We start from the raw sequence: 27443 nt of genomic DNA, 5'->3' as shown, positions 1-27443 counted from the left end.
TTTGTTTTATTACATCATGCTTATTATTTTTCTAAATTTCATGTAGTTTTTGTCTTGTTGCATCTTTTTTTTGTTTGTTTTTTTCCGTAGTTTTCTTGGTTGGTCTGTCTTCATTTGTCGCTTGTATAATGTTTTTTTTTTTTTTTTTTCATCAATAAACAATTAAATCTCCCTGATCAAATTGGGTTCCAAACCCTGAATCTGGGAAAAGGGAGCTGTAAATGTTTTGGAATTTTTACTTTTTTTAAATGTATAATTTTCTCCTTATTACATCTACATCATTTTTGTCTCCCTTTTTATGTTTTTTTTTTGTTTTTTTACATCTTGTTTGGCAGTTTTTATATTGCTTGTGTTTTGTTTGGTCTTTTTTTTTTTCCATTGTTTTTGAGCGGTTTTGTCTTCTTTCTTTTTTTTTTTTTTACCTATTTTTTTTATTCTTTTTAAAATTTCATGTTTTATTTGCCTTGTTTCTTTCTTTTTTTTACATAGTTGTCTTGGTTGGTAATTTTTGTGATGTTTTTTTGTTTCAATAATAAACAATTAAATCTAAATATAAGCTCGCTGACCCATTCTGGTTCCAAACCCTGAATGTGGGAAAAGGTAAATGTTACCGTGACGGTTTGGCGCTTCTTTAATCATGTGCCATCACTGTTTTCCAACATGTGTAGAAACACGTCCAGCTGTTCACATTATTGCCAAAGTGTTCCAATTTGGAAACCAGAGGGAAGTCGTGCATGCGGAAGCCGAGGCCTTTAACGGCTACAACACCGAGCCTCGTACGAGACCCATCGGCACTTGCCCGCCGCCATCGACCATCAAACACGATTCCAGCCTTCAGTCGTTGATCCGGCGCCTGTCGAAACCACCGCTTTGATTACCCATAATTCTCTCCTACAGCCAAAGTAATCAAACAAGACGCCAAACTGAGACGGAGACTTGACCCCGGCGCGACATCAGTTTGAGTCATCCTACAAATGGGGATCATTTGTCAAACATCTCCTGTTTTATTCACACAGAGGGAGGACGTTTCATCAGGTGCTGCTTTCTCTGCAGATTTATTTCACTGAGGTAAAAACAGACAGAGTAGATTTATTATCCAGTCACAACGGGGGCAAAAACAAACCAACTGGACCAGGAACATTTAGCCTCAGTCACGGGTGCAGCCGAACAGGCAAGAACCAGAACGAATGTAAGAAAGTAAAGCAATTTAATGACATCAAAAAACACCAATTAACATTCTTAACATGCAATGGCTGAAATTTTTTATAAAACATTGCAACTGGTCTGATCACTGCGCTAATGTTAAACATGTGGAACAGCTTTAACCCATAAAGACCCAAACATCCAACACTGACCCGAACCATCTACTGATCTAAACTGTTAAATACGAATTCTATCAATACATGTAAATAATTGGTGTAAAATACAGTTTGTCATCTTTTCTTAGTCATCAGATATGACCCATTTGGACGTTCAGAGGCTCCGTAGTTACCGTGGAAACACCGTCATCTTCTACAACATTGATTCACCAGTAAAACCCATGGAGTTGGATCAATGACAGTGGATGGACACACTTATTTTATGTTCAGTTAATGATATATTTTACTGAAAAAGTTCAGTTTTCTCTGTTATATAATAACCTCTGAATTTACTCTGAATTAAATATAAGTAATTCAATTCAGGAAAATACATGATTTACAGTGAAAAATGCAAAATACAGAGGATAATATGATAATAAATGCTGATAAATCATTTAGAAAAGTTCAAATAGAGAGAAAAAATATCATTTGGGAACTGACATAAAAGTAGCGCTGGGTCTTTACGGGTTAAGACTGAACTGAACGGCAGTATCTGGAACACAACAGAGTAAGGCTGTTTGTTAGGATCCATGTTACAGTGAATACAGTGTCGTCTCTGAGCAGTGTAATGCAACCAGATTACAGTAATCCGATTACAATACCAGTCTGTAGTCCATCGCAGGCGCTGACTTTCAACACATACGCAAACCGGTCCCGTCTTCCAGTCTGTGAAACTGGTGAAACGTCTTCTTTGGCCCTGACAAAGTCATCTAGAGTGAGATTTATGACAGGAAAAAAAAAAAAAAAAAAAGGAGTTCGGAAGGTTTGAAGATGAGGCGGCACTACGGTGACTGTAGTATCCAATACAGCAAATACAAAAACTAGGGCTATCACGGCCTTTTTTGCATTGTTTTTTTTTTTTTTCTTGAATCTTTTCCGATAATGTTCTGCAGAGATGAAGTTAGCGTCACCCTGGTTCCCTTCAGAACAAGTCTTAATCCACTTTCTGTAATGTTTTAATACTCATTTTGATATCCTACAGCCTCTTTAGTCTCATTTAGCTACTTGTTAGCACATTTTACAGACATGACAAGCATCAAAAAGTCACAAATAGGGGATGTACTTGTGCACCAAATTTCCTCAAATAAAAACTAGGAGTCAGTTACAAGCAGAGTCTTTCAAATTAACCAGTGTTGAGGCTGACATAAACAAAAATGGGCTGCGCAATAGAATCATACAGATCCGTTTCTGGTTCCTGTTATGGAATGTGCGGAGAATTAAACACTTCTACATGTTTAATTCAACACATGCAACAATAGAATCCAGACGTTTTCAACACTTTTAGATCGCACGTCTGAAGTGTTACCGTCACATCTCAGACACTGCAGGTGTGTGTCTTAATTTCTCAGCCATGCTGTCATATGCAGAAACGTATACGTGTGATGGAAAGTTAACACAATAAAAGCTCAAGAATGTGATAGTTAAGGAAATGTGGCATTTGTAGAAAAGTACATTGCACCACTTTAACATTACAAATATGAAGGGATCAAAACAATTAGAAATTATAAAATAAAGGCCTGATTTTAACACAAAGATCCTTGAAAATAAAGGCCTACACTGCAAAAATCTAAATCTTACCAAGTATATTTTTCTCATTTCAAGTCAAAATATCTCATCACACATAAAACAAGACATAATCATCTAAAGAGTAACTTTTCAGTGAGATAAAGAACTTATTTTTAGACAACAGATCTTGAAAATTTTGTTTCAAGAAATCTTACCAAGATAATTTTCACTTGTTCCATTGGTAGAGTTTTTTTTTTTTTTTGCTTGAATTAAGCAAAAACAATCTTGAGTTAAGCAAAAAAAAAAAAAAAAAAAAAAAATCTTAAATTAAGCAAAAAAAAAAATCTGAAATTAAGCAAAAAAAATTCTTGAAGCAAAAAAAAAAAAAAAAAAAAAAAAAAAAAAATCTTAAATTCAGCAAAAAATAAAATCTTGAATCAAGCAAAAAATAAATAAATAAATAAAAAATCTTAAATTATGCAAAAAAAAGAAAATAAATAAATCTTGAATTAAGCAAAAAAAAAAAAAATCTTGATTTAAGAAAAAAAAAATCTTGAATTAAGCAAATCAATATCTTGAGTTAAGCAAACAAAAAATCTTGACTTCAGCAAAAAAAATCTAAAATTAAGCAAAAAAAAAAAAAAAAATCTTGAATTAAGCAAAAAAAAAAAAAAAAATTTAAATTAAGCAAAAAAAAAATCTTGAATTAAGCAAAAAAAAAATCTTGAAGCAAAAAAATCTTAAATCAAGCAAAAAAAAAATCTTGAATTAAGCAAAACAATCTTAAATTAAGCAAAAAAAATCTTGAATTAAGCAAACAAATCTTGAATGAATCAAAAAAATCTTGAATGAAGCAAAAAATCTTGAATGAAGCAAAAAAATCTTGAATTAAGCAAAAAAAATCTAAATTAAGCAACAAAAATCTTGAATTAAGCAAAAAAAAATCTGCCAATGGAACAAGTGAAAATTATCTTGGTAAGATTTCTTGAAATAAGATTTTCAGGATCGATTGTCTAAAAATAAGTTCTTAAATCTCACTGAAATGTTACTCTTTCGGTGATTATGTCTCATTTTAAGTGTGATGAGATATTTTGACTAGAAATGAGAAAAATCCATGTGGTAAGATTTGGATATTTTGCAGCTGTAGTAAATAAAGGCCACGCCCACTGTCAGAGGAAATACAATATTTTATACCGCAACACAAATGGGAAAACCTTTTTTGCTTAGATGTTTTTGGCTTTTTTAACCAAAAACTCATTGACTTTAGGACGAGGAGACTTGGAAGTGCAAAATACTCGTTCATTTCCAGGTTTTACGACTCATTTCTGCAACATTCTATGTCTAAACCACCAAAAGGACGATAAAAATGAACGTGTATAATGTGAATATGCAATTGAAATACAAAGAAATTGTACTGACAGCGACAGTAAAAATACCAAACACTTGCAAATGAAATATTTTATCGATAGCAGTGTTTCCACCACAGGAACCAGGAAACTTCAGTGTGAATTAACGCCACTAAATTACGTTCTAAAGATTTTATTTGAGTGAAAAACAGTCTCTGCTCGGCTCTAATTGGCTGCCATGTGAATCTCTACTTTTACACATGCATATATTTCTTGCCGTTTCGGAAAAATTAGCAAAAAATTTACACAAAAATAACAATCGTAGACCACCTTAAAATTCCAGGTTCTTCAGGTGGAAACACGGCTTATTATTTGTATTTAATTACAATTATACTTCATATTTTTACCTCAAAATGTAATTACAAAGCGTGATTAAATTCCGAATATATATCCGAATAAAAAAAAAGAGGGTTTCTAATTTACACTACAGGTGCTAAAAAATAATAAAAGAGCTGCCAATATTGGATTAAATGTTCCAGATCTGGTTCTGGAGTGGGATGTAAAGGACACAGTGAGGGTTTTATCATCATATAGACTGTCCAGTGGAGCTAAATGATTATAAACAATAATAATAATAATAACTAAATCATACTTGGTTCTACCGTTACGGGATCATTTATAACTCGAGGGTTTATGATATGTCATGATATGTAAATTTCCCTTGTTATTCTGTCATGTATATAAAACCACTGGAAAAAATAAGTTAATAGGCAACCTCTGTACACATCTTACATCATATTTAATGAATACATTTCATTTCATAGAAAAGGTCAGTAAGTTTTGCTCCAATTGAAAAATATCAGCTCGATATCCCCTTGTGTTGGCGGTTCTGGTCTGACATCAGAGGCGAAGCTGCAAATAATGATGTGCGAAGGGGGATGACATTTTCCTAGCATTTTTACAAACTGTACTGCTGCAGAAGTAACGGAAATTAAAAAAACAAAAACAAAACAAAAACAAAGTCCAATCCCTCTAAATTTGTCGTATGATAATAATTATAATAAACAAAAGACACTCCGCACGTACAATATACACTATATATACACAGTATTTAATAATGGTCGTCCTGTAGCAACTTGACAAAACCCAGAAAATGTAGAAAATGAGGAATGGCAGTGTGCATTCGGCGATGACGCGTTACACCAAACTTGTGCTCAATATGGGGAATGTCTGTTGTTTCTTTCGTGTGTCGTTCCCAGCAGGTGGCGTCGTGATGTAAAAATGGCGTCCGGCGGTCTATGGTCTTCACGCCGGGGTCTGGACGGTGGCTTTGATCTCGGCGGACACTCTCTTCTCCTTGCGTCCGGCGTATTCGCCAATGAAGGAGCCGTCCTCGTTGAAGTGTGCGTCCTCGTCGCCGTAGTCCACCAGGCTGTCCCCGCTGTCCCCCGCTTTGATCTCTCGGCTCAGCGAGTGTTGGCTGCCCTTCAGCGGCTTCTCATCGTTGTCGCTGCATGAGAGGGACAGAGGATTTAGAATCACCTCATTTCACCCATGGCTTCACTCCACGGTTTATTGGTGAGGAGGTGGATGAGGGGGTGGATGGGGGTGGAGTGGGGTGGTGGTGGTGGTGGTGGGGGGGGTTATCGCCACCTCTCCCATGAGCCACCAGGACTGGAAACAGCCTTTATCTGTGGTTTGACCAATAGGAAGACACTGTCCACATGCACGGGTCAGGCAGTATTAGTTATTCCTTTTACAATGTGCATCGCTGTTTGATAACGTGATGACCAGAAGAAAAATGAGATGCTGAGGGTCATTAAACCCACCACGCGCTGCGGTTCTGTAAGCATTTTAATTGCAACACAATCAAATATTATACAACATATAGTAAGTGGCTGTTTAACCTCCTAAGACCCAGGAAATGTCAGCAAAGTACAAGCTTTTTTTTGTTTTTTATTAACCCTTTCATGCATGAATTGTGAGAACTTGAGTCAAGATTTATTTTTTTAGTGTTTTTATTCCTCCTACTCGTGGGTCAGGTTGGGGCGGGTCAAAAGGATGTCAGTTTATTTGCGGGGTGGGGTGGGTCAAATAATTCCACAAAAGCCCCATGGGTTGAAAAAAACCTGACTCGCGCATCACGTTAAAGTCAAAGTGAAACCTAAAGACGCTTTACTAATTCCTCTCGGCCTCCGATGATGTGCAGCTAATTTTCCTTCTCCCTACTTACGAAAACTTTAATTTGAGGGGGCAGGATGTGTGTTTACCCCCGCCCCAGAACTGGGTCTGGATCAGCCTGATCTCGTGACTAAATCTGATCCAGTCTTCTAAAAATGCCAGATCGGCAGCTGATACCGATCTGTAGATTGGATCGGGACATCCCTACTCTGTATTTAGCATATTTCCATTTTAATGAGATATTTTCCTATATTTAACCATTTCATGCATGAATTGTGAGAACTTGAGTCAAGATTTATTTTTTGAGTGTTTTTATTCCTCCTTAGCCATGAAAAAAACAATGTGATCGAGTATTTTTTTTCCTATGGAGTTACAAAAATATCCATGCATTTAATTTTTGAAGTAAAGAAACGTGTTTAAAACCCAATATCGGAAAGTGATATGAAAACAATGAAATAAAAACATTTTTAATGCTGCCAATCTGATGTTTTCTCACATTTTAACATATTCTAATGCTAGTAATTACTCATTTCATGGAGATAATATGCAAAAAAAAAAAAAAACTTTTTGTCTAACAAATAACAATTGATTTACATTCAAACATGTCACTGCAGATTAGGTTTATCAGGAACAACACAGTTACAGTAATGGTATGAATGTCAGTGTATGGGATGATGCATAAGCCTTCACTGTGTTGGCTGATATGGAACTAAAACAACAAAACCCATGAATATACAAGAGAACAGCTGGAGAAGAACTGTCCACTGTAGTAACCCATGCATGAAAGGGTTAAATAAGTGCCTATATTGGAAACATCATGATGCAACAGTTTTTTCAGATGCAGTTTTTTAAAATTTTTATGAAATGTCCTTTGTGGTGGACAGTTTTCTTTTTTTCTTTGTACACTCACAGTCAATGAAAACTTTGTGACCATATTTTTCGACATAATTTTTATTTTGAAACCCTAAACTGGAATTTTTTCATATGAATCATTTGTAGGATATTGGCGTACAGAAACAAAAATCTAAAGTTTCAAGAATAATTTAAAAAGAAAAAAAACTTAACAAAAGAAAATGGCACCTGCCAAACACAAAGTCACAACAGTCAATACCGGGTATGGCCTCCGTTTGCTCTCTCTCACCCTGGATGCGGTCTGTTGTCAACAGAGCCTGTGGCGTTGTGGCGTTCAACCAGGTTTGTGACTGTGGGTTGGGAACAGCCCATACATACGCCTGGCTATATCACTGGAGCTCAAACCGGCCTCCACCATACCCAGTGCCCGGAGACGTTTTTCATGTGATAGACGTGGCATGATACCGTTCACTGGACTAACAACAGTGGCCTTTTTTGGGCCTTTATATAGGCCTTCAAAACCAATCCTCAAATTGTGCAGATACCCACTGAGCATTGCTCAATGTGTATTTGGTCCACTTTTGCAAAGAGACCAACCCATGTGCAATGAACCGTGACGACATGACAACTCATCATTATCTCAACTATCCGAACACTAAGTCATCAATAAATCCACAATGAATAATTACAACCCCCCTACACGTAGAAATATGCAGACATTTCTACCTCAAAGTTTCTATTGACTGTCAGTATATACAGTTGTGAAAGTCTTGTTCACAAATGTGGACAGAAAACTCATAACTGGGTCTTAGGAGCTTAAATCGGATCACAATTCACTACCTGCAGCTACTGTGTAACCTTTTATTTGATATAGAAATGGAGACATTATTTAGTTTTCATCTGTCTCTTATTTTTCTGCTTTATCTGCAATGATATCAGAGTGTTAGCATTGTTAGCTTCACTAGCGTTTTCACAAAGTCATATAAATTGATAGATGTATCAGTAAAGTACATCTTATCTTACCTTATCTTATGCTAACCTACAGATTAAGTGAAAAAAAAAAAAAAAAACTGCACCCACTGCGGTGCTAAAGGGGAGCGTAGTGAGCTAGGCTAGAGGCCTTTTAGAATGAGAATGCTAATTAGCCTAGCCTAGCTAGTGAGCATTTACATAATTTTTCTCCAGGCATTACTGTTTCTTTTTGTTATTCTCCCTTAGCTTCGTTGCTAATGGCTAAGATGAACAGATTATAGCTAATTATTTTATTACAAAACCACTAGAAAAAGTATGTTAATGCTTAACCTGTGGACATATTCAACATTATTTAATAATCATGTTTTAAAAAGTTCAGTAAGTTCTGCTCCTATTTAAAATATCCACTTAATATTCCTTTAAATCTGTGACTTTTTTTTTTAGGAATACATCAGTGGTAATGCTAGTTTACCTGATATGACTGTTGTCATTGTCATGCTAATTCTGTATTGACAGTGGGAGGTAGCGGGCTAAGCTAAAGGCCGTCTACTACGAAGGGGAGGCTAGTAGCTTAACTAACAAATGTCTGCAACGACTATAAGCAAACATTACTTTGTGATGGAATAGTGAAAGGCAAATTAAAAAAACTCATATTTTTTTGACTCTGAACTGTATCATAGTTTACACATATCGTTAGCCTCATTGCATAATTGCCTAAGTCATATTTTAGCTAAACTGTGATATCTGCGTAACTTTCCTCTCCTAATACTGCTGTTTATTTTATGCAGATGTCACAATCTGGCCAAAAAATATGACTTAGACAGTTACACTAAGAGGCTAACGACGTGTTTGGTGGTCTAAAAGATAACTTTATGAATCAAGAAAGTTGTAGTTTGTGCTAAAGATAGTAAAGAAACGTGGTTTTGTGTGAAACAGCTCGGTGGACGGTACTGTCATTACACAAAACTGTTACCTGGACATATTTCACCTCAGTCTACAAGAGTGATGTGAAAATGTGTCCAGTCTGGTTTATGTTGAAGACGCAGAGACATCATCAGACTCTGAACAGAGACACTTACGATGACGTTCAGGTCTGTAGTTTTTATATTATGTATTTTCTGATACTTAAACAGGTTTACAAGAACGTTTTGTGAATTTTAAACTGATAAACATACACTACAAACAGAAAGTTAAGGATATTTCTTTTTTTTTTTGGTCTTTTTTTTTGTAGTTTTTGCCATTTGTAAATAAAACGATGTCTGGTCATTAAAAAAATGTGTTTCAATTCAATTCACACACAAAAAAGCAATTGAATCGCAATTGAAAAGAAAAAAAAAAATAAATAAATAAAATATCCTTAACTTTTTGTTTGTAGTGTATGTATGAATGATGCATAATTGAAAGGGATAAAAAATTACCCTCATGATTGACTATAATATTTTTTTCCCCAAAAAATCAGTAGCTAACATGGACTTAATCTAATAATGAACCAAGTACGCAAGAAAACACCAAATTAAATTATGACTAAAAGCATTGGTCTGACTCTTCATCTACATAAGAGGCCATTTTAGTTCTATGTATTATAAGTAATTGACCATTTTATTTAATTTTTCCTGTTTTTGATCCCACTTTAGAGGTTAACTTATACCAGTTTTGAATGCAGGTTTTCCATTTATTCTGGTTTAAACTCATGTCAGTATGAGGCTCATGTGTAAAATAAATACAGATGAAAACTAAAAACATTTTGTCATTATAAAGTGTTGTTTCAGTCACTTATTGAATCACACCACGGGGCTACACTGTGTTTAATTTTATGTTCAGTTAAACTTTTCAACCACTTTCTGACTCATGATGCGACTTGTCGTTGCCCTGGAGTCCACATAACACCACACTGGACACACTGAGCCGGTTTTGACTCCATCACATCAACGTTTGTTGCGCTGTGCAGATCCGACTGATGGGAGAATTACACCGGGGCTGGTACGGTGCTAGACTGTTATGAATTGGACCACTAAAGGATTAATGAAACGTGCCCAGATATTACTGCCCCGGAGATGAGCTGCTTTCAATTACACTGATTGGTTTTCCCTCCTGCTGGGCGTTGGGCAGCCGGCGTTTAGCTTCATCCAGAAGGAAAACGCCACCATGTGAACCAGGATCATTTAGAGACAAAACGCCTACTACAACACAACACAACACAATATGGGCAAAAGTATGTGGACACGTTGAATTCAGGTGTTCCTTTTCTAACAGGGGTCTGAGACACAAAACAATACCGACTAATTTCATAATATAGGTATACTAGTCGGCTAAAATTTGCTTAGAGGTCTTATTTCTGTCTTTGTGCATTAAAAATCAATATAAGTGAATCCCCAAAGGAACTTTGTGTTGGTAAATGCAAGTTATGCAAATTTACAGGATTTCAGTTCTGCTGCAACATGTTGATGGTCATATGAACTATGTTTTCAGGTCAAAAATGTCCAATTTCATCACAATTAATGCTATATTTTCATGTCACAAATGGCCAAGTTATATTTTAACTGAATTAACCTGAAAAACAAATATTCTATTCTTTTAAATTCCCCAGTTTTTCTTACAAGATTAAACACTACATATCACATGCTTTATTTTTACAGGTTGCAATATGGAGTATGGTGCTGATCCATCCTGTTTATGTTACGCCAATACATACATTAACATAACATACATACACGTCACTTTTTAAATCAACAGTTTTCTAATAATAAGCATTTTTATGAAGAAATAACAATTCTATATTGTTATTTACTCTTTAGTATGATGATAAACTATACAATAAATAATTCTGATACTAGTTTCTGCACAGGGATCATTAGTGTAAACGGTGACATGGCTGCAGAGCATCAGTATGATGGGATCCGGAACAACCATGTCACATCCGTCCACTGACACATTTAGTGTTTTTGTGTCAGCTGTTATTGTTTTAGATGCACAATACTAACATTTATGAATAAGAGGAGAATTAGCAATAGTAAGTCTATAAGTTTATTACTAATAAAGTACTGGTACTGACCAGAGCATCATGGGTAATGTCACGTTCGTCCACCAGCAAAAGTTTGCACATACACGTGCTATTCAAAATTCAATATTTCTGAAAATAGAGCTTCCACTGTCAAATAATATCAGTAGTCTGTGCACAAATGTCTTAGCATTATTTCAACACAGTTCTATGCATTTCTTACAACTTTTTATTTATTTATTTTTTTTACAAAAATGGCCACTCATTTGACCCCCTAAGTAAATTTTAGCCGTAGTACATTAACCCCTGGAGAACCACGGGTCATATTAATACGATATCTATAGACTGAAGTTAGTAAATGTGTCATTCCTGTTTTTAACTTCATTTCCCATCATGCAGTGTGATACTGCGCTTCCTGTCAACCGTCATGGGCAATGCAACATGATTGTAAGGCTATTATATTCCAGAATTACTAATATCTCCCAAAATATTTCCTCTTTTCTCACTCTATCAACGCTGTTTTCTTGTCTTTTCATGTCTGAATGTGCGTTTGTTGTGTTAATATCAAAAATGAAGCATAATGTAACAATCAGGGAATCGGAAATCTGTACTATGATAAAGCTTCGCAATAAAAATATCTGAAACAACAATATCTCCCAAAGTATTACTCCTATCAACTTGCCGAGATATTTAATGTGGAGATGGGACTATTCCTCAACTGTCGGCACCAAATTGGCCGGTTAAAAACATCTCAATTTCTCAGAACTGTGCAGACACACACACACACACACACACACACACTCTGAGACCTTCCGGTATTATGATATAGATTATGATAAAGACTAGTGTGATGACCCGTGGAGAACCATGGGTTTTAGATGTGGTAGTTTTTATGCTGGGCAGAGCTGACTTTTGGGAAAAGATGTTAGTCTATATTTTATAAGTACTGATAAATAAGTAAATATTGATGTTTTTATCTTAAATCATCATGAACAGGACATCTTACAGCTGTAGACATGATGTGTCCCAATATTTTTGTCCATATAGTTCATAAACATCAATATTTCCTAAAAGTGTAATGGTAGATTTTTCTTCCTCAAGTGAGATGTGTAGAAAGTAGATGGTTAGTTGTGGTAGAAAATTATTATTTACAGTCAAAGTATTCAGTCATTGTTTTATTTGGTATTGGTTTATTTTTGTTATTTGTTGTTGTTTTTAATAGTGCAGCTTTTTACGTTTTAATCTATTCTTGTATTTTATTCTTTTATTTAGGTTTGATCTATTCTTCTGTACTTTTATTCATTTATTTATTTATTTATTTATTTATTTATTTTTACTTTTTACAGTTGTTCTATGTCTTTTAATCTATTCTTGTATTTTACTCTGTTATTTTAGTTTTTATTTATTTTTCTGTACAGCACTTTAGTCCACTGTGGTTGTTTTAAAATGCTTTACAAATAAAGTTGGATTGGATTGGAGAGTAGGAAAAATATTTTAGAAATTTAGAGGTAGAACATTTAAAATCATAGTCATGGATTAAAAAAAAAAAAAAAAAAAAAAAATCAATGTTGAGACAAATTAAGTCAAAACCATCTCTCAGACATTTTGGAAGCAAAGATAACAGTTTAAACCAAACTGAATAGAAATAAACTTGACCTTGACAAAAATATTGGGAGACCTCATCTCTACAGATGTCCTGTTCATGCTGATTTGAGATCAATTTTAATAATCAATATGACATTTCTCCCAATATAAAACTATATTATTCATTTGTCATTATTGTTTTGTATCCCAGACCCCTGTTAGAAAACAAACACCTGAATTCAGCATGTCCGTATACTTTTGTCCATATTGTGTACGTCTACGCTGATGGTGTGGTTCTACTGCGCTACGTTCTAACAGATAAACAGCGAAGGGGGTTCTAGTGCCGTTTATCGTACTCAGCCGTGTTACTCATCCAGTCAAACGTGTTGAACCGAAGATGCGGTGCGAGGCTCGGCGTGAACCTCGAGCACGCCTGGTTGTCTTTTCACAGAGAGAAGAAATGCAGAACAGAATTACTGAGAGAAAGCAGAGGATGGAAAGGGCGTTTGAGTTGCATGGAGCTGGTGAAATAGTGCTGTGAGTGTTACGCTTACCTGTATTCACAAAATGTGTCGTCATTCATGCCCTGGGACTCCACGTCTGGGTGAAGGTCTTCTTTTTCTTTTACTGCTCACAATGACGAGACAGACAGACAGACAGACACAGACGAATATCAGTGATGTTCTCCAGAGACGTTCTGCCAATGAACATCAGCGTGTCCTCTGACTGGGTTGGAGGAATAAGTTACGAGTCCAAGTCTCCCATTCCCGCTTCTCTACCGGAAAGTTCAAGATGCCAACTCACTTCCAACTTTCTGCAGGACTCTACAGACTTTTTTTTTTTCTTTCTGCGTAGACATTTTTGCTTGTAAAAGCAGGCCAAGCACAGGTGTTCCTGGTACCGCGAACACTGACTCTGATGCATTTAGTTGAACCAGGTGGCTGTGGTGGTGAAGCGGCGTGCACAAACCCAAGGCCTCAAACTGACTCCTAAATAGGATGCATCTGTTATTAATGACACCAGTTACACCTGTGTGTTTCCTGCTCAAAAAGTCAAAAAGTCTGCACTGAAAAAAGGCCTGTGGTGTCCACAGAATAGAATACAATACAATAGAATACAATAGAAGAAAAGCATAAAATAGTATAGGACAGAAGAGAATAGAACAGAAGAGAAAAGCATAATGTAGTAGAGCATAGAATAGAACAGAATAGAACAGAATAGAATAGAAAAGAATAGCATAAAATAGAATAGAATAGAAAAGAATAGCATAAAATAGAATAGAATTGAATAGAAAAAACCAGAATAGAATAGAATAGTAGAAAAGCATAAAATAGTATAGAAGAGTAGAGAATAGAATAGTACAGCATAGAATAGAATAGAATAGAAATGGAAAAAAGAGAATAGAATAACATAGTATAGAAGAGAAGAGAGCAGAAGAGAATAGAATAAAACAGAACAGAATAGCATAATGTAGTATAGAATAGAACAGAAAAGAATCGCATAACATAATATAGAACAGAGGAGAAGAGAATAAAACCAAATAGAATAGAACAGAATAGAATAGAATAGAATAGAATAACATAGTATAGAATAGAATAGAACAGAACTGGAAAAAAGAGAATTGAATAACATAGTATAGAAGAGAAGAGAGCAGAAGAGAATAGAATAAAACAGAACAGAATAGAACAGAAGAGAACAGAATAGAATACCATAGAATAGAATACAATAGAATCGAACAGAATAGCCTAGCATAGAGTAGAATAGAATAGAACAGCATTGCATAGAAGAGAATACAATAGAATCAAACAGAATAGCCTAGCATAGAATAGAATAGAATAGAATAGAATAGAATAGCATTGCATAGAAGAGAATACAATAGAATAGAACAGAATAGCATAGCCTAGCATATTACAGCCTAGCATAGAACAGAATAGAATAACATAGACTAGAACAGAACAGAGTAGGAAAAAAAGAGAATAGAATAGAATAGAATAGAATAGAATAGAATAGAATAGAATAAGCTTTTTTGTCAATGCAAAATACTATTGTCCAGTGCAACAAAATGTGGTCCTGTGTTCTGTAGATACACACATCAATTCTAAAATAATCAAGAACAAAAAATATCAATATGAAAACAATCAAGTAAAAAAGATACACACATACCAAATGTGCAGAATGTACACGTGACAGGAACAAATATAATGTTAAGTCTTTTTACACCAGTAAAACTCGGGCTTTTAGATGGAAATCTGTCCAGTGCACGGAAGGGTTAACGACACAATTAAAATGTAAAACTCAGTGCGGTTCAGATGTATACGCCTGTGTGTGATGTTTCACAGAAGCAACACAAGTCTCGGGTAAAATGAAAGAAAAGGTTGCCGGAGCCTCTGGTGATAATGAGAAGTTAATGAGAAAACAAAGGACGGAGCAGTGTTGAGCTGTGTTTTCTGCTGACGAGTGAAGCCATCGCTGCCCAGACGACAACCTGATGGCCATTAGCTGTGAATAATAAAGCCGATAAACACTCTCAGGTCCCCAATAGGAGGGATAACATTGAGATACCACAGAGCTTATGTCATCATTCCCTGTACACCCCAACCCTCCCATCCCCCACCCCACCCCCCCACACCTCCCAACCTCCGTGCAGCATTTGCATTTTGTGTCGCTGCGGGCTGCACTTTGTTTAGATAGTCGCTGGAAAAAGCTATATGACTAAATAATGCAATACCCAAATGCTGGACACAGAAAATACTCATTTCCCTATCAATACACAAACCCATTTATGTATGAATTTGCATTAAAATAATTCTGTGGCCTGAACATATCAGCTTACATATTCCTGTAATGGCTTCTAGGATGATTGATACATTCTTTTACAGCAACAAACAGCGAAATGGAAGTATAATGATGTTCTAAGCAGCAATTAGTATTCAAGCAGGGCCATATGTGTGTGCGCTTGTAAGTGAGCACCTACCGGAATACTTTCCTCCTTTGTTTCTGTTGACAAAGCAGGCGATCAACACAATGAGTGTGAGGAGAGCGATGGCACACATCAGCCCGATAAACCAGCCCTGGGTGGATATTCCTCCGTGGATGCTGGCCAGATCTGTGGAGAACAATAGCTGGTGACTTTGACACACCTTGGCCTTTTCATCGGGACACTTGATTGAATGTTTACATCGACAAAGCCTATCTGATGCAGAGGCAAAGACGGCGGCAGGGATGGAAACGGTCCAATATTAATATTAAACAGCTAATCCGCTTGTCTAATTAATCAAGAGAGGAACGTTGTACAAATGTAATTCCTGTCTGCGGGTTCACGAGGCTAAATTAAATGCTAGTGACGCAGCAAAAGACCACAGTCTGCAGCTCGAAAGGCGGCGGTCAAGGACGGGGTCGATCGGTTCGACTGCTTTTCTGGGTTTTTCTTTGCGGAGTTGCTTCGTCCTCACCTGTGAACCCGGCTGTGATAACGTCTCTGATTATACTAGAAGTACAAAGCTGACTGTTCGGCAGAAGGTGCACAGTGTACAAGGCTGTTAATGATGAAGTGTTCAAGGCCTGTGATAAGTTCCGCCGACCCTTAACTGAACAGAGGGTGGATGATCAGGAGGGGTTAGAGCAGCTGTGGAATGGAGATATGACTGAAAAGAAGTTAAAGGCCAAACTACACATATAAAAATAACCTACCATTGGGCCTCATGGAAGAACAGAGTAAATGTTATTGTCGGTTTCTCTGACTGTTTCGTGTATGAGTTTGACATGTCAGAGTCAGTGAACCCTCCTGACTTTAGAAAACCACGTGAATGACTCATGGAACTACGATGATTTTTATTGTATGTGCATGAAAAGTGTAAATGAGCATAACTGATAAACCAGAAATAACATATGGATGGATGGATGGATGGATGGAAGGATTGAAGGAAGGAAGGAAGGAAGGAAGGAAGGACACAGATGGTTGGGTCGATGGATGGATGGATGGATGGAAGGAAGGAAGGATGGATAGATGGATGGATGGGTGAAAGGAAGGATGGATGGATGGATGAATGGATGGATGGAGGGAGGGAGGGAGGGATGGATGGATGGACGGACAGATGGTTGGGTCAATAGATGGATGATGGAAGGAAGGAAGGAAGGAAGGACGGACAGATGGTTGGGTCGATGGATGGATGGATGGAAGGAAGGAAGGAAGGAAGGAAGGAAGGATGGATGGATGGATGGATGGATGGATGGATGGAGGTAGGGAGGGATGGATGGATGGAAGGAAGGATGGACGGACAGATGGTTGGGTCAATAGATGGATGGATGGATGGATGGAAGGAAGGAAGGAAGGACGGACAGATGGTTGGGTCGATGGATGGAAGGAAGGAAGGAAGGACGGACAGATGGTTGGGTCGATGGATGGATGGATGGATGGATGGATGGAAGGAAGGAAGGAAGGATGGATTGATGGATGGATGAAAGGAAGGATGGATGGAGGGAGGGATGGATGGATGGATGGATGGAAGGAAGGATGGATGGATGGAAGGAAGGAAGGATGAAAGGAAGGAAGGATGGATGGATGGACGGAAAGAAAGAAAGAAAGAAAGAAAGAAAGAAAGGAAGAAAGAAAGAAAGAAAGAAAGAAAGAAAGAAAGAAAGAAAGAAAGGAAAAGATGGATGCTTGGTATAAGCTAAAGCTAAGTGCTAGTTTAGCATTAGCCTCAGTAAAACCGTAAACTTCATCCAACATTGAGAAACTAAGCAATTTTACATCTAGTGAGTGGAGACTGAGGGAAAACTGTCATATTAAAAAAAAAAAAAAAAAAAAAAATCCCACTCAGCAGGTGAGCGAGCTGCCATACAGACCTGTCAATCAAAGTTTGAGTTGCACACTCTGAATCTTTTATTTTATCTCTTAATTAATGGAGCAAAACTCAGAGGATGCACCAGATCATTTATTAGAGCTTCCACATGAAAACCTAATGAAACCAGAATAAGTTCAATATTATTTATACTATTATTTTGTATTTTTACATTATTTTATATATATTTTTTTCTATTTACTACTGTTTTAGTATTTTTAGAAAACTTTAGAGAGAAAGAAGCTTTTTGAAGCTGACTTCGGCTGCCCCCAGTGGCTGTCAGTGGTATTACAACTACAAAATACTCGTGTATTGGCTTCATGTGAGGTTCTGACCTCTTGGTTCTGGATCCATGATCTGTCATCTTATCTGCTAATTAGAGCAGCCGGTGCTAATTAGTGTTTATACATGACACAACGTTGACATTACTTTTAACAAACACGAATCTATGTGTGAGCATCCATCCAGTCGCTGATGTTACTCGTGGTGTTTAACATGACAGAGTTAATTAATGATGTGGTTCAGAGGTGAGTTTTGACCCTTCGCCCTTGTCCAAATCTGATCATTTCTGGCTCCAAAAAAAAACAACAAAACCTAAAGAGCAAACTCATAGTGTCAGTTTCCAAACCAGTGGGTGACGTCACTGTCTGCATGTACGTCTGGGAATAAAACAAAGAGGTTCTTTAAGTCTGGACCTCTGAAATCGAGAGATAATCAATGACATAGTTGGCTTTAAAACAGTCAGAGAATATTATGATTAAGCTACAGCACTGACGTATTACCCTGTACATTGATATTGGCTTATACATGTTGTATTAACATAGACTGATATAGTTTGTGTGTGGTATTGTAATAAAAAGGGTGGGATTAGATAAATATTCTATTTCTTCACACTCTTTTTCAGATATGTAAATAACACTAAAATTGCATTATTAAGTATTTCTTTCATGTAATAGTATAAATTTCCTTATTGGTTTCAGTTGTCTTATGTTGGTGTTTTGCTTTTTATACATCCAAAATAAAACATTTATTCATTAATTCATAAAAAATGATTAAATATAAGACGTTCGTCAAGGCATATTAATGTTTCAGTATCTGTGAGGTCTTTTATTTTTTATATTTCTGCTCCATATTAACCCTTTAAACCAGGGGTCTCAAACTCAGATCCTCGAGGGCCGGTATCCTGCATGTTTTAGTTGTTTCCCTCCTCCAGCACACCTGACGGTCGTTATCAGGCTTCTGCAGAGCTTGATAATAGGCTTATCATTTGAATCAGGTGTGTTGGAAGAGGGATACATCCAAAACATGCAGGATACCGGCCCTCGAGGATCTGAGTTTGAGACCCCTGCTTTAAACCCTATAATGCTAAACGTATCATATTTGATACATGACTTTTGAAGCCCTCTACATGATCAGTGTGATATTTTTTTTCTTGAAAAACCTGATGTATACAATTAGATACATGCAATACACATGCAATACAATACAAGGACAAAAAAGCCCTGCAGGGGGTCATAAAGTCAGCACAGAACATCATTGGCTGCCCCCTGCCCTCCCTGGAGGACATTGCGAACTCTAGGGGGTTGAAGAGGGCAAGGAACATCTTGCTGGACACATCTCACCCTGGCCGGTGCCTCTTCAACCCCCTACCCTCAGGGAGGAGGTATCGGGTTCTGGGGAGCCGAACAAACCGGCTTAGAGACACTTTTTATCCCTGGGCAATAAGGCTTTTAAACAAGTAACTTGGGGAAAACTTAAACTTTAAAAGCTTTTAAGTTTTTAACTGTTATGCCTAAATATTCATTTTATTTATTTTAATATTTTTATTATCTCTATATTCTTAAGCCTTATTTATATACTATTGTGTTTTTATCTTGTTTATGCTGGATTGCATTGAGAGGGGAGGCCTGCATAATTTCATTGTAACATGAGAACAATGACAATAAAGTTTATTCATTATTCATTCCACCAGGGGGGAGGAATTCGTTCACCAGGGGCCTTTCCAGTGACACTACAAGATTAAATTACTGAGGAAGGAGGCAGAACTTTGGCAATTTTGAAAAGGAATTACAAATTTGTTAAACGTGTTTGTGTTATATTCTGTTTTTGTTTGTTCAAAAATTATAATATTTGAGCACTGAGACCCAGTATATCAAATATGATACAAAATTGAAACTCCCACATAGAAATAGATATTTGAAAAAACATTATTTGGGTTGTTCAGAAGGACAAATAAAGGCTCCAGTTTCAAAGAACTGGAATTTTCTGTTTTTGTTTTTTTTTTTCACTAAAAAATCTGAATTGTGCATTAAGACCGACTGTCTGAACGTAGCTTTAAACTCTGATCATTGTCATTATGTAAAATTGGTCACCATGGGTACGCTTCATCTAATGCTGACATTTCAACTAATGTAGTCTTTTTTTTTTTTTTTTTTTTGCTTCAGCGAAAAAAAGGAGGAAATTAATAATGAAGTGAATGATGTGCATCATTAGTATGGGAAAAGTACGCTTTGACAGCAGCTGTCTGAGCCAGTCAACAAAGCACAATCCACTTCATTTCCCCACGGTAAACATGCAAATCTTCTGCTCTGTCTGCTGCTCAGGTGCATTATTTGCCCAGGTGATAATTCAGCACAAGGACACCTGCATCTGCGCTGCCCATCCCAACCACTGCAAATGACACCGTCGGACTAATGTTGATGGATTAGTCTGCAACTATGGTAATTCTAATCATTGGGAGTGTGCGGTGACTTCGACTGACACAGGCCTCCTGAACTAAAAATACCCAGAGTCTGGCTGCCGTGTTTTGTCACGGCGCTCCTCAGCGTGCTATTAAATGCTGCAGAAAGCAGCTGCTCACCCAGCAGGATCTGATGCCCTGGAAGACGCCCCTTCAAAGTCACAGGTTTTTATATAAGGAAAAGGCCAGAGAATATTCTGATATAGGAGCTTTCAACAGCTTCCACTTATCCACTTATCTCAGTGTCCTGTAAATATCACCCTCCCAGTATGAGTTCACACCTCCCGGTAAGGCCCGGGAGGACGTTTCTCTTCACTCTTTTCTCTCCATTCAGACGCTGCCTCAGACAACTTCTCCTTCCAAAGCGGTGTCACTGTTTACCCGGTTGAGGATTACATGGAAATGTCAGGTGACTGTTGGGTCAATACGCTGCCGTGTACAGGGGGGACCGGGGCCCAACAAATCAATCACTGACAATTAGACATATTTGTCCTGTTCAAGTGACTGCTCTGGATATAGATCTACTATCCTAGATTTCCCTGTGGTACAGCAGACTAAATTAAAACCAGTTGTCTCATTAGAATATAGCTGTCTTAATGCAAACAATAAAAGGAAAGGGGAAGAGGTTGCCATTAACAACGACATAAGCTATCACAGAAATACTTTGGGGATTAATAAAGTACTTTTTCGATCTGTCTATTTGTCTGTACACCTATAACAGGGCTTTCAAACTCATTTTAGTTCAGGTTCCACATTCAGCCCAATATGATTTGAAATTTAAAAACAAAACGGACCATTTAAAAACAGTCAAAAAGGTCAAATGACATTATGAAAGTATTTACATCTACAAGGTTTCCTTAAAAATCTGAGTAACATAAACCTGAAATGTCTTAAGAATAATAATAATAACACTGGTCAACAACAAATTTATTGTTTAAGTTTTTTGAGCTGATTTAGGATCATTTTGGTGTGCTGAATCCAAAAATCACATGAATTTTGCTCAATCAGGTCAACTTTCTGAACTATGCTACATATTGGCTTTTTAACATTTTTGCTTACATTTATGGGCATTTTCACATCATATGATACAAAATTCTTTCATATTTCTTGCAATAAACGAGTTCTGAAGATTTTATTTTTGCCAATTTATGATTAATGTTTTTTTTTTTTAATATTACAGGTGAATGAAATGGCTTCGACTAGAAGATCTTGCAAAAATAAGCCTGACGTATTCTGCTACATCTGCGGTGAATACACCATTGTACCTAACAGGAATCAAGTCACAAGTTTCATAAAGTGTGCTTACCAATCTTATTTTGGTGTTGAACTTGGTGACCAAGATAAAGTTTGGGCGCAGATTGTGAGAAGATAAAATTTTTCAAAATCAAATGAGCAAAAAAACCTGACCTGATTGAGAAAAACAGATGTCATTTTTGGATTTAGCGGTGCAAAATGGTCCTAATTCAGTTGAAAAAACCTAGACAACTTGCAAAAAACATTTTTTTGTAACCCAGTGTAATTAGAAACTATCCAAAAAAATGTGAACAACCTGAAAAAAATTAAATTTCTCATGAAAGTTAAGTGCAATTTTAATAAGATTCTGCCTCAGTTTATCATTGTGGATCGACAAACACACTAAACATTAATAACAGGCAGAATATTAGTAAAACTAGTGCGTTGACCCCTGGAGATCCACAGGTTCTAGATGTGGTCGTTTTTAAGCTGTTGTGTATTTGTGCATGCTATACCATGTTTGTCCAGCAGTCACCGCCAAAGCATTCTGACCATAGCAACGTGATTATAAGGCTATTGTGTTACAAAATTACTAATATCTCCCAAAATACTGGTCCTATCAACTTGGCGTTTCCACTAGTCTGTACCTTGACCAAAAATACATAATTATGACAAACTGCTGCGGTCATCTCTTTCTGGATTTTGTGTGAATCCCCAGACACACACACACACAGAGGCCACCTGGCTTTTATAAAATAGGTTACACTTATTTTTCTTAAGACATTTCAGGTTATTCACATTTTTTGTTGTTATGAATTATAATTATCTTTGTGTGTTAGCAAGATAACTCAAAAAGTTAAGGATTGATTTTGATGGAATTTTCAGGAAATGTTGATACTGGCACGAGGAAATAATGATTAAATTTTGGTGATGATCGCGGGGGGGTGTGCTCTGATCTGCCTTGGTGGAGGTCTGCACTCTCCAAGTGCTTTTCTAGTTTGTAAATTTAAACATCTTCGTGTGATTTTACTTTTTACACTAAAACAAAGAGAAACATTTGGAGTTGTCATTATTTATCGGTTATTATGATAGTATTTTACCGGTCCTGCCCACTTTGGATCATATTGGTCTGTATTTGGCCCCTGAAATAAAATTATTTTAACATCCTTGATTGTTTATGTCTTCAGTGTAATTTTTGTTTTTCACAAATTCATCCCATGGGCTGGATTGGTCCTTTTGGTGGGCCGGTTTTGGCACGTGGGCCGTATGTTTGACACCTGTTATCTACAAGCTCGCACCTTGCAAAATAGTAGCTAATTCGTTTTTTATTATTATTATTATTATTATTATTATTATTATTATATATATTTTTTTAATTATCTTTTTATTGGAAAGGCAAATGTCCATCACATACATTAATTACAGCTTTAATCATTAAGGAAAATAAAATAGGATGGCTATAGAAAATTTCAACGATTATATCCATGTTGCCCTTCTAGAATTTCCTTTTATGGACCATTCAATTCAGTTGAACCGATAACACAACAAACAAAACAGAACAGGGGAGCACACCACCTCATCCAATCACAAATAGTAGGTAATTCTTGCACCATTTCGGGAACTTAGCCTCAGAATGTGATGTGATTAAAACCAATGATATGTGTGTGTGTCGTACTGATGTGTGATAAATGAATGGATGTTGATGCATATTTAGTTTTTATTATATTTTTATAGGTATTATTACTATTTATGAGTCTGCATCCTGACAGTGCACCAACATTTCATTGTACATTCTGTATAATGACAATAACGTATCTTTATCGTCATCTTAAAACCCTGAACATATTGATCTCACATTGATTGATACATTAACCCTTTCATGTATGAATTATGAGAACCTTAATCAAATTTTTTTCCTGAGTATTTTTATTCCTCTTTAGGCATGAAAAAAACAATGCAATTGAAAATTTTCTTCTGAAAAATAAATAAATAAATAATAATAAAAAAAAAAAAAAAACATAAAATAATTTTTAAAAAATGAAATAAAAAAAAAATAATAATAATAATAATGAAAAAAAAATTCTTATGAGCATATTTTTCATGAAGTTGCAAAAATGTCCACCCAGCTGGACACCACACATTTAATTTTTGATGCACAGAAACATGTATTTACTGATAAACTGTGTGGCTTGTGATTCTGGGGGTTTATGCTCAGGAGAGATCTACATAATGTTACCAATTCATGTCAGAAAAGATATGTAGTGTCTTAAAACTTTAATAAAGATATGTGTGAAAAAAAAAAAAAAAAAAAAAAGAACGACAAAATCCATGAATATACAAGAGAACAGCTGTAGAATAGCTGTCCACTGGAGTGACCAGTATGCATGAAAGGGTTAACTCTATGAACAGATGCCATTTTTGGAACTTCAGGCTCCACCCACACTAATACGTTTCTAAAATGGACATCTGTTATTGACTTGGAAGTTGAAAATGCTTCCGAACCCAATTTTAGTTTGAAAATCCCAAGTTGCTTTGCAGTGTGAATGCAAACGACGATGCATTCACTGACTCACGGACCCTTATTTGCAAGTACATAACCTTCCCTGATTCATCGCTACCACGTCACGTGACTCTTCCTGGAGGAAAACAAGACATCGCATTGACAACCAGGTGTTAAATCATTTCCGATACTGAATTCCAGGTGATTCCGCCTTCGTTGCCCCCGTCCACCTAATACAGATTTCTTTACACAAGACACAAGACTTTGCACCTTTTGTTACCGTGTTATTAATTCACTAAGATCCGGCTGCCGACCAAATGACTCCAGGGGTTATCGTGTCACCTAGCAACTGCAAAAAGTTCTGAACGTGTATTGTTTTTTTTTGTTTTTTTTTTAGTTCCTTATTTTTCTTCCACAGTTTTTCTTCGTCTCTGTGGGTCGATGCTTGTGTGGAGATGTGCTGCAGCTCTACCTATGGTGGAACGAGTGGGTTTGGTCACTGGGGACTTTGTGGTGCTTGGAGGTGAGGGGGAGGCTGACTTGCCTGGAAAGAAAAACAGACCTTGTGGTTATTAATTGAGCGAGAACTCGAGGGGTGGTGGTGGGGGTGGTGGGTTCTAGATTCTACAGTTAGCACGCATGCTATTCCCAGCTAAAGTCTAAAATTAGTAACTACACATCTACAGTAAACCAATAAAGTTGCAGTGCATTTTGTGTGTTTAGGTGAAGTGATTTCTAACTTGGCTTGATGCATCTTTCTGCATCTCATTAACAGTAAAAAGGATGGATGTGTGGCGTCCCTGATGTTCTTCCTGCGCTCAGCTCCTGAAGCATCATTTATTCCCTCAGCTTGAGTCAGACATGTTGCACTGATTCTGCTGTTGCCGGGATAAAAGTCAATATTCGTTTACAGTCGCTAATGAGCCAAGATTAATATGAATTTATAATTAGGCTACTCATTAACATTGCTATTACAGAGGAAGCCACAAACTTTATCTTAGAAGAAGTTGACACTCTGCTAATGAAAGGAGGCATCAGAGTGCTCTCTGCTGATGGCAAGGGCAAACAGCAGACAAGGTCAATTATCTGTGGAGGACTGTGGCGCTCTGTTTGGTTGGAGCTTTTTAATCCTGTACAGCTGGAATAAAATTGCGTTATTCAGGCATGCAACGGTATACTAATCAATATGTGTGTCTACGTCTAGCCATGCACACACTACCGACAACACAGACAGAAAACAAAAAGTAGAACTGGGGTGCGTGTCACACTAACATACAGGAAATATAGGAAAAACTACTGAGAAAATGTTGTTATAAAATAGGGCTGGGCGGTGCAGACTAACATCTGGATCGCAGTATAAGATCAACACATGCTGGCAATAGTGGAACAGGTACTAATGCTCTCCAAACTGCTTGAATTTCATGATTATTTCTAAAATTAAATGATTAAATTATAAGTATAGATTTGGATTGTGGACCATATGAGACATTTGAGGGTGTGGTCTTTGGTTTTGTAAACAGTGGTCTAAAATAATGTCGAACACTGTATCAATTAATTATGACTATGATTATGATTATGATCATTATTATTATTATTATTATTATTATTATTATTATTATTATTATTAAATCTGAATAGGACAGGTTTTAAAAAGATTTTTTTTAAAAGTAGCTGAAATACAGCATAAACAGCTCAACACTTTAGCTCTATTATTATTATTTTTTTAATAAATATTTTTATTGAAATATATGGCACATCAATGACAGAAAATCAAGATTTCAGGAAACAAAAATCTGACAAACAGAAAAATGTCATAGTTATTGTGTGTGCATCACACAAAAATATAATTTTTTAAAAACAAAATACACAAGAGGAAAGCAAACCTACGTAAAAAACCCATAAAAACATACATAGAAAATAAATAATTAAGTAAAATTAAATATATAAAAACAAGATGCAAAATATAATAATAATAATAATAATAATAATAATAATAATAATAATAATAATAATAATAATGATAATAATTCAGATAAATGCCATAGTTATTGTTGGTACATCACACAATTTTTTTAAAGAAAATATGCAAGAGTTAAGCAAACCTACATAAAAAAACATACATAGAAAATAAATAATTAAGTAAAATTAAATATATAAAAACAAGATGCAAAATATAATAATAATAATAATAATAATAATAATAATAATAATAATAATAATTCAGATAAATGTCAGTTATTGTTTGTGCATCACAATTTTTTTTTAAAGAATATATACAAGAGTTAAGCAAACCTACATAAAAACATACATAGAAAATAAATAATTAAGTAAAATTAAACATATAAACAGAAGAGAAATATAATAATAATAATAATAATAATAATAATAATAATAATAATAATAATAATAATAATAATAATTCAGCTCTATTCTACCATTAACTTGCAGCAATATTATTATAATATTACATTCTTTATATTCTATTATAGTTTATTCTTTATACGTCTTATTTCTTCTTGTTCTATTTCTGGGCCAGATCAGTGGAAGAGTTTTATGACCATTTGTTTTTATGTTTTTATGCCTGTGTATGTATCTGTATGTTTTTGCAAAAAAAGCCCATCATCAGTCAGTTCTCACCTTCTCTTTTATCTGCCGGTCTGGGTTACTGACCCTCCAAAATAAAAACAGACTATAGAGTATTATCTCATAATCGCAGGTGTGACCTCTAATGACCTCACACACTAAGGGGCCAGATCAAGCAGTGACACAGGCACACATTTCCTGTTCTGTAGTCTCTGTGTTTAAACTACATAATTGATCTCTATGTTTAATACATGTATGAAAAGGTCTCATTAAGTACTTTTACATGACACGTTACAATTTACAGAAATAACATTTTTTGGGGTAGAAATACTTAAATTACTGCTGCGTGACATGGGGACTCAAAATTAATATGTTTTTTTTTTTTTTTTTTACTTTATGCAAATGTACAAAACATGCTGTTCTCATAAGAAATTGATCCTAAATGAAACATAGGGCTTTGGCTCTGATGTTAAAGTACAACTACGATCAATATTGGATAAAAATGTTGAAATGATACGTTTTTATGAACACAAATATGTTCCGACACAGGGACAGCAGTTCGTCAGTTTGTTCCGTATCAGAATCAAACTCTTCTGTCCTTGTGGGTTTTTTATATTTTCATGTTTAATGTGTTGGGTAGAATACACAAATTGTCTTTTAATTCTACTTTCTTTTTAATCTAACTTATTTTTAGCTATTTACACTCAATATTTTTATTTCTTATTTCTTATTGTTGATCTGGTCAG

The 27443-nt window shown here is 35.8% G+C and overlaps 1 protein-coding gene across 1 annotated transcript in view; it reads right to left on the bottom strand.

The window, feature by feature from the left end:
- Positions 1–4102: 4102 nt before the first annotated feature.
- chl1b (cell adhesion molecule L1-like b) overlaps positions 4103–27443 on the bottom strand; it is a 141405-nt gene continuing 118064 nt past the window's right edge. Inside the window, 4 exon segments of the mRNA XM_030134871.1 lie at positions 4103–5720; positions 13352–13424; positions 15772–15903; positions 24587–24658. Coding sequence (XP_029990731.1) covers positions 5516–5720; positions 13352–13424; positions 15772–15903; positions 24587–24658 — 482 coding nt within the window. The 3' untranslated portion in view covers positions 4103–5515.

The sequence above is a fragment of the Sphaeramia orbicularis genome, chromosome 5 (assembly GCF_902148855.1).
Source record: "Sphaeramia orbicularis chromosome 5, fSphaOr1.1, whole genome shotgun sequence".
Lineage (NCBI taxonomy): Eukaryota > Metazoa > Chordata > Actinopteri > Kurtiformes > Apogonidae > Sphaeramia > Sphaeramia orbicularis.
Note: the sequence above shows the minus strand (reverse complement) of the source record. Positions and strands in the feature narration are given on the sequence as shown.